The sequence below is a fragment of the Limulus polyphemus genome, unplaced genomic scaffold, assembly GCF_000517525.1.
Source record: "Limulus polyphemus unplaced genomic scaffold, Limulus_polyphemus-2.1.2 Scaffold9138, whole genome shotgun sequence".
Taxonomy (NCBI): Eukaryota; Metazoa; Arthropoda; class Merostomata; order Xiphosura; family Limulidae; genus Limulus; species Limulus polyphemus.
In genome coordinates, this window is record NW_013674748.1 from 10166 (window position 1) to 24206 (window position 14041).

The window sequence follows — 14041 nt, forward strand, 5'->3', positions numbered from 1 at the left end:
CGCCAAAGTACAGGATAATTCAAGAAAGGAGAGAGCGTGAGAATCACATGATCTCGATGACGCAACAATATTAATATAAGAAGGTATGAATTGCATGGTATTACTGTAACTTTTTTCTTTGATTGAGTAGGTTCTTTTGAATTTTTTGGGGAAAATAAGTCGAGGTCCATTCCATGTTATCATAACAGATTAATTTATTTCTTCCTTAAGTTTCTACAATGTGCTTTCACTTGTACACAGTTGTAACGTGAAAATTGTTCTAGTGAAGTTGCAATGTTTATTAAATGCTTCAGTAGAGGGCGCAAAAGTATAGAAAACACCATCTAGCTACATGTGTTTTTATCGAAATGTCGTATTTGGTATTAATATCGAAACTTACTGAATATAGATTGACGCAGTTTGCATTTGCCTGCCGAAAATGTAAGTTTTTCTTCCCCATTTATGTCTTTTAAAAATATATTTAATTAATGTTTGTTAATTCCGTAGCTTAGTGATTGATAAGCATGAAAGCACCTACTTTATTATTTTAGTTTTACTGTGAAATCACTTAGAAGTTAGAGTTAGACTAGCTTATGAAAAGCAAATGGTACATTTCACATAGTTTTGTGGGTGGGTAAAAAAAAAAGCTATGTGTTATCTCTCGTATAACATTAAGAAAAAATAAAATGTATGAAATTATATTTGTACACATTGTAACTAAGTTTTACCTTAAAACTAAATAACCATTTTGGTGTTAATAATAAATGTAATACATGACTTAGGCTGAATTATAAATAGGAGAAAATTTAGCATGAAATTAGTTTGTAGTGCCTCTTACTGTTTTAGTTTTATTTATATTGATACTAGGCAAATACAGATGAAGGACAAAACCTCTGTATTATGAATAAGGGTACCAGGTTTGTGAGCTGTATTAACAGGGAAAGAAAATTCATCATTTCTCTTTCTTTGCCATACTGGCAATAGAAATTAGCTTGACAGTATAACAAACTTAGTTGTAAACCTTTTTAATTTTATACTTCATTTCATCAAACTAATTTTTGATTGTTTTTATCAAGGTATCTTCTAAAATTCAATTTGAAAAGGTGTATATGATATTTTTTTCCACTAAAGTTATATCAGTGATTACTGATGTGTGACAATGAAAAATGTATTTAAATTGCATTTTTAGAAGAAATATTCATAAAAAACATTTAAAAACTGGTGTTATAAGTAGAAACACTAAATTCAAAAGACTTAAAAATATCTTTTATGCCCTTTTACAGTGGGAAGGAACAAATGTGTTTCCTCCTAAAGACAAGGGTGTAACATGCTTTGGTTCAAAGGCATCATATATTACTAATGCAAGTTTAAGACATTGGGTATGATTTTTGTGTTAGAGAAAATAAAATCATTCAAGACATGAAAATAATGTATAATGTTTAAAATAATTTACCTTTACTCATTTAATGACAAGATCACCAAGACTTCTCCTTACACCAGAAAGAGCATGAGAGGGAGAAATTTGTAGATTTTCCAACACAAGGGAATGCAGAATGAGTTATATTCATGGCAACATACATACTTATTGACCATATCATCAAGTGATAAGACTCTAACATGCATTAAAATAACACACACACACAAAATATGATAAATTATAATCTCAGTGTTAGATGTTGGTTTTAGATGTATATAAAAATGAATATCATCAGTGACAAATGGAATATAACAAAACTGTGCCCAGTATTCTAAGTGAGGCCAAACTAATGATTTGTTTAGAGATAATTACCTCTTTTTTTGACTTAATCAAAATCTATATGAATATACTATAAAATTCTGTTAGCTTTAAAAATGGAGCACACCATCTGTAGTTTGAGTATGTTAATCACCAATATTTCAAGTCTTCAGTTATATTATACAGTGGATTCCAATCTGTGTGTTTATTAAATATTATCTCAATTGAAGATAACCCACTTACTTTGCACTTACTATAGTTGAAGATCATTTGTCCAATTTACCAATTGATCCAAGCCATTATGTAATACCTCAAAATCCTCAGTTCAGCTATAAATATCCAATAGTTTAATATTGTCAACAAACTTTACTGTTTTACCAGTTATGCCTATGTCAGTAGCATTAATGTAAATAACAAAAGACAAAGACATGAACACTGACTCCTGAGGTACTTCACTAACAACAAGGGTTGAGTTTGATGAAAATCAATTAATAATAACTCCAATCACTGTAAAATAAACCTAATTAACTAATCTTTTACAAACTCTTACCATTGTGATTTTTGTAGCTAACCTTTTGTCTAGCACTTTATCAAAAGCTGTTATAAATCCAAGTACACCATGTACACACCTATAAAATCTAAGTACACCATGAACACACCATTTTCATCATCCAAATAAGTAACACCCTCCAAAAAGATACTGATTAGTAAGGCAAGATATTCCTTTGGTAGTTGATGTTGACTTTCATGTATGATATCATACTGTACTTAGTGGTTTTTAAAGCTTCTTTGGTATGTCAGACCCTCTAGAATTTTTCTCTTTTTTGAAAAAATACTAACTGGCTTATTATTTCCAGGGAATGAAATAGGCGTAACATTTGCAATTCTTCATTCCTCAGCCATCTACCTACTATCTACTGACCTACCAAAAATGAGAAAGGCTTACTTATCTGATCTTTCATCTCCTTTAAAACCATAGGGAAAACCTTATCTGAGCTTGGTGCTTTATCAATTTTAAATTTCAATCTTACTGCTTATCACCAAGAAATTAATACCTACACAATTCAAGTGAAACTCAGGCTTTCCCATAGGATATTCAGGGTCAACCAATGTAACATCGTGGTAAACTTTCCACTCCTGTTATACCACAACTCCATATCACCATAACTTTAGTCAACAGATGTAACATCATGGTAAACTATCCACTCGTTATACCACAACTCCATATCACCATAACTTCAATCAACAGATGTAACATCATGGTAAACTATCCACTCCTGTTATACCACAACTCCATATCACCATAACTTTAGTCAACAGATGTAACATCATGGTAAACTATCTACTCCTGTTATACCACAACTCCATATCACCATAACTTTAGTCAACAATGTAGCATCATGGTAAACTATCTACTCCTGTTATACCACAACTCCATATCACCATAACTTCAATCAACAGATGTAACATCATGGTAAACTATCCACTCCTGTTATACCACAACTCCATATCACCATAACTTTAGTCAACAGATGTAGCATCATGGTAAACTATCCACTTGTTATACCACAACTCCATATCACCATAACTTTAGTCAACAGATGTAACATCATGGTAAACTATCCACTCCTGTTATACCACAACTCCATATCACCATATCTTTAGTCAACAGATATAACATCATGGTAAACTATTCACGATATGGAGTTGTGGTATAACAACCATATCTTTAGTCAACAGATGTAACATCATGGTAAACTATCCACTCCTGCTATACCACAACTCCATATCACCATAGTTTTAGTCAACAGATGTAACATCATGATAAACTATCCACTCCTGCTATACCACAACTCCATATCTTTAGTCAACCAATAGTATATATACATTAGGGATGTCCAGACATGCGGAACACACAAATTCAGATTGTTAAAATCCGATCCTGATATTGGCCGATCTTGGGCACATTGGCACCGATCTGATTTGTCATTCAATATTTTGCTCAGGTCGCAGGCTTGGTATATCCTTCTCCAACAGTGCGTGTAATATTGTGATTCCCTTTAAATTCTTATCTACTTTATTCAACGGATCTTTCTTCAATGGAAGTATACATGTATAATGATTTCTTATTCATTCCACCTATCTGATCATTCTTATAAGTTTTATTATGGTCTTTGTGTGTAATTTTGTGTATTTCTGTACATAAAGATGATTTAAATGTTTCTCCATAGCATTTGAATTCCAGAAATGTGTTGTAACTCTATATGAAGAAGCCTACTTCAATTTATTAAGTGTCTTGGTTTGTTTATGTTATTTGTTTAGGTTTACATGCTGGAAACTGGTAAAATCTTGGAAAACTAAAAGGTCTAAAAATTGTTATGAAAACAAATTAAGTGCCATTTTTTTGTAACTTTTATAGTATTTTACTGCATATATTAATAGTGCTTCAAAAAATCTATTGTCTCTAAAAAATAAGATTCCCTAAACCCAAGTGCTTTCAAAAGGTGGATCTTTCTTTTTCAGGGACAAACAGTTTACTTTTGAAGAAGAAAGGTTTACCTTTAAAAACCACTTGAGCTATTGAGTATCATATTTTATTTTAAATTGATTTCGTGAACTTTTGTGTTTTTCTAACATCATGAATCTTTTGTCTTTCTTCATTCAATTCTTCTGATGAGTTCTAGAATTGAATTATAAGCTTATTGGGCAGTGACTTGTGGGAGGCAAAAGATAGATTGGAATGCTATTTTTACACAACACTGATTTTGTGCCGTAATGGATAAATTAAGAGGAATCTGAAGAAACCCACAGTTAACTTGTTTTTAAAACCATATTTTTCAGGTGAGCCAAAGTTGTTTTTATTTATGGAGAGTTTTAGATTGTGTTCAACAAATGTTAAACCCAAGGTTATATTCCAATCATCAAAGAAAACGAAAAAGAAACAGAAATTCAAGGCGTATGAGGATCTTTTTAAAGGTAACTTATAACAAATAAACAATCATATTATGAGACAGTATTACAGAAGAATATAAAATTACTTCCCCTTTACTTTTGTAATCAATAATTTTATTAGTTGTACATGTTCTTGTGATTTTTTATCATTGTTTAAATAAAGTTTTCTCTCAATAGTTTTTCTTTGCATTTTAAAGTTAAAAAAATCTCTCTGATAATAATTAAAGTAAATTACAAGAAATATCAGTGTTAGAGTGGTCAAATTAGTTTGATATGTACTTCTTTTCTCTGAATGTACACTTTGTAGATCACCAACACAACTTCATATCATCATAACTTTAGTCAACAGATGTAACATCATAGTAAACTATCCACATGTTATACCACAACTCCATATCATCATAATATTAGTCAACAGATGTAACATCATGGTAAACTATCCACTCCTGTTATACCACAACTCCATATCACCATAACGTTAGTCAACAGATGTAACATCATGGTAAACTATCCACTCCTGTTATACCGTTATGGTGATATGGAGTTGTCAGGAGTGGATAGTTTACCATGATGTTACATCTGTTGACTAATTATACCACAACTCCATATCACCATAACGTTAGTCAACAAATGTAACATCATGGTTAAACTACCACAACTCCATATCACCATAACTTCAATCAACAGATGTAACATATGATAAACTATCTACTCCTGTTATAACAGAACTCCATATCACCATAACTTCAATCAACAGATGTAACATATGATAAACTATCCACTCCTGTTATACCACAACTCCATATTCCCATAACCTTAGTCAACAGATGTAACATCATGGTAAACCGTCCACTCCTGTTATACCACAGCTAATCACTAATTTAATGTAGATGCTATTACTGTGACTTTCAAAAGATTTATTTTGACTAAAAGTATGGTGTTAATGGACAAGCTTATTTGTAGTTGAAGGTTTTACTGGAACTTTCTTAATGACTTTAAGTACTGTTATAGTTGAGAAGAAGTTGTGTGTTAATAGGTAATGTTGTTATTTATGAAATATTGAGATATATGTACTTTTCATAAAGATTTACAGTATGTAGAACTGTAGAATTTAGTGACAAGATCACATGTATGTTACAGTTTAGTTAACAGTATTGGTTAGAATGTTTAGTCTATAAAATTTTATTATCTTTAATTGTAATTATTATAATTTTATTATAAAGTTTGTTTTCGATTAGGAGTGTAAGATATATATGGATTTATGATTAATCTATATCTCCCAGTCTGGCTGAACCTTGTGAGACATTATTAAGTTTGCTACCATAAATGTTGTTTACCCTTTCCAGATGCATCACAGGTGAAAGGCCATGTCATCTCGTTTGTTGACTCGCATTCAAAATTTTATTCAACTACTATTTCATGAATTTATGTCAATGAGTTTGGTAACAACCTGTAGATTATAATTCAAATTTTAGTACATTGTAAATACATGTGTAATTATTGTCACCACAAAAATTCCATTTTTTCATCTTAAGCTATATATATATCAGTTGAATATTTGACATTATGAAGAAAATAATTGATCTTACTGCTTTTTTGTAAATTGTTTATATGTTTTACCGATACTTTTTTTATCTATTTCAAGTTTTAGATATTCATAAAGGAAACCTTCAAGACTTCTCACCTGTATTAGCTATTCCTGCTACCTCAAAAATATGTAGTGTTGTCATAGCACCTGTAAGTATAGCAAGACTTTGGCCGTACCAGAAAAAAAATTCTTCTAGTGTCAGTGCCTGTGAAAGTGAGGTAACTAAGAAATACAGTGACAGAGACAATATCTGTGCAAGTGATATTTCATTTCGCCACAAACAGACAATTAGTAGACATAAAATTCATTCTGGGCCACTTCCTGAAATGTTGAGGAGACAGCTGTTTGATAATGGTGAAAATATGATGGAAAAGAAACATTCAGCTAACATAGTAAAACTACCTAATGAATCATACCAGAATGTTTTTAGTGAAATAAAAACTTTTGAAAAAGATAACTTTGATAACAAGAACTGTGTACACAAAAAGAAGTATCAGTTAAGTTCAAGTGAGAAAGAAGGGACTAATGTGGAGAATGAAGTTTGGGAACACCTTTCATCATATCACGAGTCTCTCGAGAAGATTGCGGGACTGGAGCCTCATATTAATTTTCACAGTCTCGAGCCAGATGTTTTAAAAGAAGCACTTTTGGAAGAGGCTGATGTGGAATTGTCTGAGGATCATCAGGTTAAAGAAGAGCCAGTAAAAAAGAAGAAGAAGAAAACCTTTGTTAATTCTGCTAAAAAACAGAAAGAACATGCTGCTAAAATAAAACAAGAAAAATTAGCTAGGGAAACCCAGCTGAACCTTAGCTTGAAAGCTTATCTAAATGTCTGCATAAATGCAAACATGGTAAGGAATCTAAGGCTTCCTGAAAGTTTTAAACTTTTTGTTTCAAGTGATTTTGTCTTATTACCACACACACACATACACTCGAATCACAATCCACGAGTCCCGAATATACTCGCCCTTTCAGCTGTGAAGACATTATAGTGTGATGGTAAATCCCAATATTCATTGATAAAGAGTAGGCCAAGAGCTGGTGGTGGGTGGTGTTGACTAGTTGCCTTCTCTCTAGTCTATCACTTCAAAATTAGGAACAGCTAGTGCAGATAGCACTCAAGTAGTTTTGTGTGGAATACAACAAACAAACCAACCACACATATAGAAATAAAAATGTGCCTACTCAGTATTTTTTAGCCTGTATAATTTAGTATTTAAAGATTTTTACCATAAAAAGATTAAACTTATAATTACTAGCCAAAATTGTTTAAAAGTGTAATACTTCAACTTATCTACTTTTTTTATACTTTTCACTACTGGTGGCATCCATATGCATGGTGTTGAGTAATTTTATGTTAAAAAACTCAGTGTAAAGCAAAGAACAAAAAGTTAGATATAAATCAATAATTTTCTATGTAAAATACATAGCAGTAAATTGTTGGGTTAACTGCAGTATTGATGATATTTTTGTTTAATTCTTACTGTGTGACTCTGGAACCAACAAAATCATGGACCAGCTTACATAATTCTGATTCGATACCTTACCTTCTCTCACATAATATCAGTTGGTGCTGCCCTCTATATGCATAGTTTCAATCGCCACTAGCCTTGATGCTCCAAACTACCCTTACGTGTTTACACGTGGTATAGTTGTGCTGTAGCTTGCAACAACCCTCCACCAATAGAAGTGCAACACACCTTCCTAGTGCAGTTGACTCCCTGTATACTGTAGAGCACTCTCATTACTTCTCATTTTGGCATTGACGTGTTCAGTTTACCTTTTTGACAACTTTAACGTCACAAGAATCCTTTGTTATCTGTCATTTATTCACCTCCTTTCTGAAGACATCCACCACTCTTCTGAGGGTTTTTTGGTGGATATGCATGCCCTTCTTTATACATACATACATTGCTACATTGTTGTTGGGATGCCATTTTGTCATACATGCGTCTGCTTGCTTTGTTTCTGTGTGACCTTTGCCAGGCTCCTTTCTTGTGCCAGTCTGTTTTGGGGAATGTCCCTGATACTTTAGAGTATTGGGTGGAGGTTGCACACCAACATTCCTCTATCTCCTCCCTTGTTTCTTGTCTTTCCCAGCCCTCTCCTGTTACTATTCCCATGTCTCATTCTCCAGCATGCTCACCTTTAGCAGTTCTACCTTCCTGTGTTTCAGCTACAAGTCATCAGATTGTCCATCATTGCTTTTTTCAGACACAATATCATTGGTGGCTACTTCTTTGGTTCCAGCACTTTAGCGGTGCAGTTAGCCAGGTTTGCTCATCTGGGTCATCCTTTCACTGCAGATTCTTGAGTTTTTAGATGTTAGCAGAAGGACTGTTTCTTTGTTTTTCCACTTCTCCTGCATTATCTCCAGTTTCCATTTATTTCCCTCCTCTTTGGTATCCACTTTATTGCCAACAGCTCTCTGAGACAGTTCGAGATTTCACGAGGAAGGATTCTTTAGAACAAGTGTTTCATCCTTCTCTCAGGATTGATGTCAGGTTTTTCAAACTCTTGAACCTCAATTGCTTCATTGACCTCCCATGTTTCACCATAGAGTCTTTTCTCACCCTCAGATGGTCATTCACTCCAGGTTTTTGGATGAGCAAGGTCAATGTTTCAGATGATTACCTTCATATTTCTATTTCTCCTGCATCCTGTCACTACCCTCAGTTTGTTCATGCAGGATAGGTCTTTCAGTTCTGAGCTCTCCCATTCAGTCTTCCACTGGCTCCTTATGTCTTCTGTCATGTAGTCAGAGCCTTTGCCCATCATATTCATGACATGGTACTGTGATTTTACCATTACATAGACAGTTGTCACTTTTTGGCTCCTTCCCACTCACAACCATTCCTATTTCTTTCTTCAGGAGGCAGCTTGTTTTGGTGGCTTATCAAACTGGAGAAATCATATCTCACCCCACCCAGTATCTTATTCATCTGGGGGTGTTTTTCAACACTAATCTCAGCAGGGCCAAGCCAAAAATTTATTTTCTCTTCTTGTGTGTAAGGTTTTCTCTTTTTTGGGGATCTGGGCCTTTATGGAATTACTTCTCCCTTGGGGTGCATATTTTGCCTAAATGGGTGTTACATGATCAATGGAACTTTGTTCAGGGTCTCTTGGACCTCTCTATTTTTCTTCCTTCCAGCCTGCAAGTCAAGTCTGATGGTTTAACAAAGACAACACCATGGCTGGCCTTCCTCTTCTACTCTCTGTCCAGATCTTCATATCTTTACAGATGTCTCTCTTATGGGGTGGGAGGCATATTTGATTTCTCAGGAGATACCTGGTCATTGGTCAGAGGTTGAATCTACCAAATACATCAACCTGTTGGAACTCATGGCTGTTTTTATGGTGTTGAATTATTTCCTCTTGGTAGTACATGGACACATAGTCATGGTTCATTCCGACAATTCCTCAATTGTCTCTTACATCAATCATCAAGATGGCAACTGGTCTCATTTGCTTTGTTTTTAGACACTGGGTCTCCTTTTTGGGCCCAACCTAAGAAAGTCCATCTTCTTGCTTTTCACATTCCAGGTGTTCTGAATTTTGTGGCAGATTTGCTCTCTCGTCTCAACAAGATTCTATCAATAGAGTGGTCTCTTGCTCCTCCAGTGTTCCAGTGGTTATGCTCTTAGCTGGATACCCCCCCTTCAGGATGCCTTTGCCACCTAGCTTAATACCAAACTTGCCCTCTTCTGGTTTCTGGTTCTGCATCCTTTGGCTTTATTCAGTCAGGATTGGTCTAATCTCTACTTGTATGCTTTTCCTCCCATCCATCTTCCCCTTGTTCTATCTCTGTTATTAAAACTACTCCGTGTCAAGTGCTTTTCATCTCTCTGTTCCATTCTTGAACCTCTTTCAGTCATCTCCTCCTATACATCTTTCCCGATTTCTTTTCAACAACTTCATTCCTTCATCTTTCATCCCACCATAGCCACACTCTGTTTTCATGCATTGGTTTTGTCTGGTACCTTGAAGATGTTCAGGATTTTCTACACAAGTAGCCTTCTTTCTTTCTTGTTCTGTCTGCTATTCTTCTTTTTTGGTTTACCAGCATAAATTGCAAATTTTCCATCACTAGTCTTTGCGTCATGGCTTCTCAACTTCTTAACAAACTGTTCCCCACCTTTCCAATTTTTTTACTTGGCTCTTCCACAGTAGTCTATCTGTTTCTACCATTTCTGGATATAAGGTGGAATTATCCAATATTTTTCATTTTTTCCATTTCTGCCTTGTATTTTCCTCTCCTGCTATTTCTCTCCTATTTCATTCTTTTTGCCTGCTTTGTCCTCTCCAACCGGTTGCTCATCCAGATTGGAACCTCAGTGTTGTCCTTCATGCCCTTACCCTTCCTCCTTTTGAGTCTTTGACCTCTTGCTGTTTGTACCATCTCTCCCTCAAGACTTATTTTTTAATCCTCTTTGCTTGTGGACATTGTAGGCCATTGTCATTGCTGTTGATGTTTTCTGCATTCTTTATCATCATTCGTATGTCCTTCTTTATTCTGATAGCAGTTTTCTTTTTTGAAGATGTTGGTGGTGCGTAAAAGGGACAGCACATCCACAACTATTTCCCTGCTGTCTGTTTCTCATCTATATTCTCATTCTGATACGAGTGTCTTCTTTGTCCTGTGCGAACTTTTCACTATTATGACTTCTTTTCGTGGCTCCATTATTGACCCTTTCATTCCATGCAACTTCTCTAGTACCTGGCTTCTGTAACCCTTACCAAGTGACTTTGTCAGCTTATTTGTCTGGCTTACGTGTTATTGTCTGAGTATTTTCATCGTATCTTTCAAGTTTCCTTACACCAGATATGTCATCTCACCTTTTCTCTGACTACCTTCTTCCATTGTCCTTTAGAGGAGGTATTGCAGGCTAGCATGTAAAGATCACACCTCACACTTTTGTTGTGCACTACTTATATCATTTGGCTGTCTCTTCCTGGTCTGGCTATTGCTTGCCACCCTTTGCAATTCTCCATACCCATATAGACTCTGACAGAGTAAGTTTTAACTTTTTTATATTTTACCTTTCAGTGGTCCCTTTCTACATCCCTGGATCCCACTCTGTGACAGGTGGTGCCTGTCCTATAAGGGCTACAGAATCACTTGAAAAAAACAGAGCTTCTACTTATTAATTTTGTTATAGCTGTTTATAAACATGTGCATTATTTGTTTTCAGGACTCGTACTCTTAAAGCATTGAAATAAGTAAAAAAAACTTTTTTCAGGTTTGGTATTTTATATTCATTGTTTGAATATATTCCATTTTTGAAATAACTGAATTCTGATAAATCATGGAAACTTCTAACAACATGTACAAAACATTGTAGTTCTAATGTCTTTCTTTTCTAGATGGAGCATCTACTAAATTTGTCTGGAAAATAAATAATAACAAACAAAAACACTTGAGGAAAGGTTTATGTTAAGAAGTCCTCATGATAATGTTGGTGATTGGCAAATTAGTTTTCTATTTGCTAGTCTCAGGTTTATTGTAATTTTGAGGTTTATGATAAAGTTATTCTTTCTGAATCTTTTAAAACAATAGATAACTATTTATGGAGTATTCAAATGAATTCTAAATTTATTTTTATGTTAAATCATTCCAGCTTGGAAGAGCCCACACTGCTTTACAACACTATCGGTTTAAGAGCAAGAAATTTCTTAAAGCTCCTCGATTGAAAAATGTAGAGATCTATAATGCATTGCTTCAGGGATGGGCAAGAAAGGTAAGTTTGTCAATTGAAATATGTTTAGTTTTCCTCAGAATTCCTATAATGTTGTTTGATGCCATTACTAAATTATTTGACTCATTAAACCTGGAAAATAGAAGCTATGGCATTGATATTTCCAAGATATTAGACTGTTATGTGACATAGAATTTGAACTCATCAATACAGCTGTAAATTGGTTTGAAGTAAAGTTTTCAATATTGTGGAAAAAATATTTAAATTCACCATTTTTAGTTCAACATTATTTTGTCCCTCGCTCTATTTTTTAAAGTAGTGAGTATCTAAAGATGAAACAATTTTATAACACAAGAAAGGTGAATTAAATATAACCCTGTTGATTTTACTTCACGTATGAAAAATTGATTCAAGGAAAGTCAAAATTAATTTTTTTTGTATAATAATCATATCATGATGAAATTAACTTAATAAATTCAATAAGATATGGCTGTACCATTTGTTTTCCATCAGATGTAGAAATACATGGTTAGAAATGTATTTGTGTCAGGCTTATCTATGTATATAAATCACAAAAATTTGTGTGTCTGTCTGTCTGTTATCTAACTGCTCCTTCGGTTGCTGGGCCTATCTCAAACAAACTGTGTGGGATGATAGTTTTTAACAAGGAGCATGTTAATGGTGTGTTCATAACCCCCATTATTGCTATTATTGAGCATTTATTATCTTTGACATACATTAATGTTACAGACATTCATAGATGGTGCCACATCCTTATACCAAAAAAAAATAACTGCCATGTTTTCTATAAAACAATATGCACAGTGTGTGGGGGGCATACCAACATCTTGTATATCTCAGAGAGTGCACTAGTATTCTCTATGGAGGAATGCAATGAATAAAATGGGTGCCACTCTTGCAGTACCACATAAACTCAGCAGAAGCTTCTACCCCAACAGCCACTATAAGGCTGATATGAAGAGCTGTTTCTTGAGTTATACCCACTATCTATTTTTACCTGTGACCTTTCTACTTCGGGCCCTTAAGAATTTTCTGCACCCAATGACTGTCAATTAATTAATCACGTGAAACATTGTGGAAGGACATTAAGAGCTGGGTGTTGAAAGTAGGTAACCTAAAGCACCCCCTACTGCCTCTTCATACAAAGTCACCTTCACCATTGCACAGTGTATACCATGTTTTAAGTATATTTTATTGAGTTCTTAAAGCTTATACAAAACTTTTGGTGAGGTAATAATGTTATGTTATAAAAGTTTTGTGTTATATGTCACAGCATCCACTCTCACATTTTCTCAGGTTCATACCTCAGCTTGTTATAAGTATGAATTTATTGAGTGATGTATGTGCATGTTCATTTGCATGATATTTAATAAGGAAATACAATAGTATAAAACTATGAGGTTTGGAAAATAGCTCATTAACCTGCTTTCTTAACAAATAAAAAAATATGGCAAATTGAGTGTTCATTTTTTATACCATAATTACAAACCTCAGCTAAAGGAAATGCTGAATGCCCAGGTTACACAGTACTTAATCAATACACAGTTAATTTAGTGTTCTTCTTTATTAACTTTCAGAAAAAATAATAAAGCCTACCTGATCTTCAATATAGGAAACAATTTTTTCTGCTTCTGCTTTGTCAAAATGTGGCTGTTGTGCGATACACTCTAGTAAAGCAACATACGACTGTAGATTGGGTTTGACATTTTCTTCCTCCATTGTGGAAAATATTTCTCTCAGCCTATGTCTGTTACCCTAAAAACAGTAAGAAATGCAGCAAATGTTTTGTTAAGATTGTGTATTTTTCTTATAGCAAAGCCACATCGGGCTATCTGCTGTGTCCACCGAGGGGACACAGCACCCCTGAGTTTAGCATTGTAAATCCAAAGACTTACTGCTGTCTCACCGGGAGACATGTTTTGTCAACTAAACAATTACTCTACAATTCAAACTGCTACATACCTATACAACAGCAAACTTGCTAAGTCACTGCATTCAATAGTAGAACATCAGAAGGACATTGATGTGGGTTTAGTCAGTAGCAGATAGTTCTTTCTACACTTATATGGT

The 14041-nt window shown here is 34.3% G+C and overlaps 1 protein-coding gene across 1 annotated transcript; it reads left to right on the forward strand.

The window, feature by feature from the left end:
* Nucleotides 1–332: 332 nt before the first annotated feature.
* LOC106475768 lies at nucleotides 333–12142 on the forward strand. Its single transcript, XM_013936444.2, has 4 exons — nucleotides 333–420; nucleotides 4556–4690; nucleotides 6312–7105; nucleotides 11873–12142. Exons 1-4 carry the CDS (start codon nucleotides 348–350, stop codon nucleotides 12140–12142), a joined length of 1272 nt encoding a protein of 423 aa, XP_013791898.2. The 5' UTR covers nucleotides 333–347.
* The last annotated feature ends 1899 nt before the right edge of the window (nucleotides 12143–14041 follow it).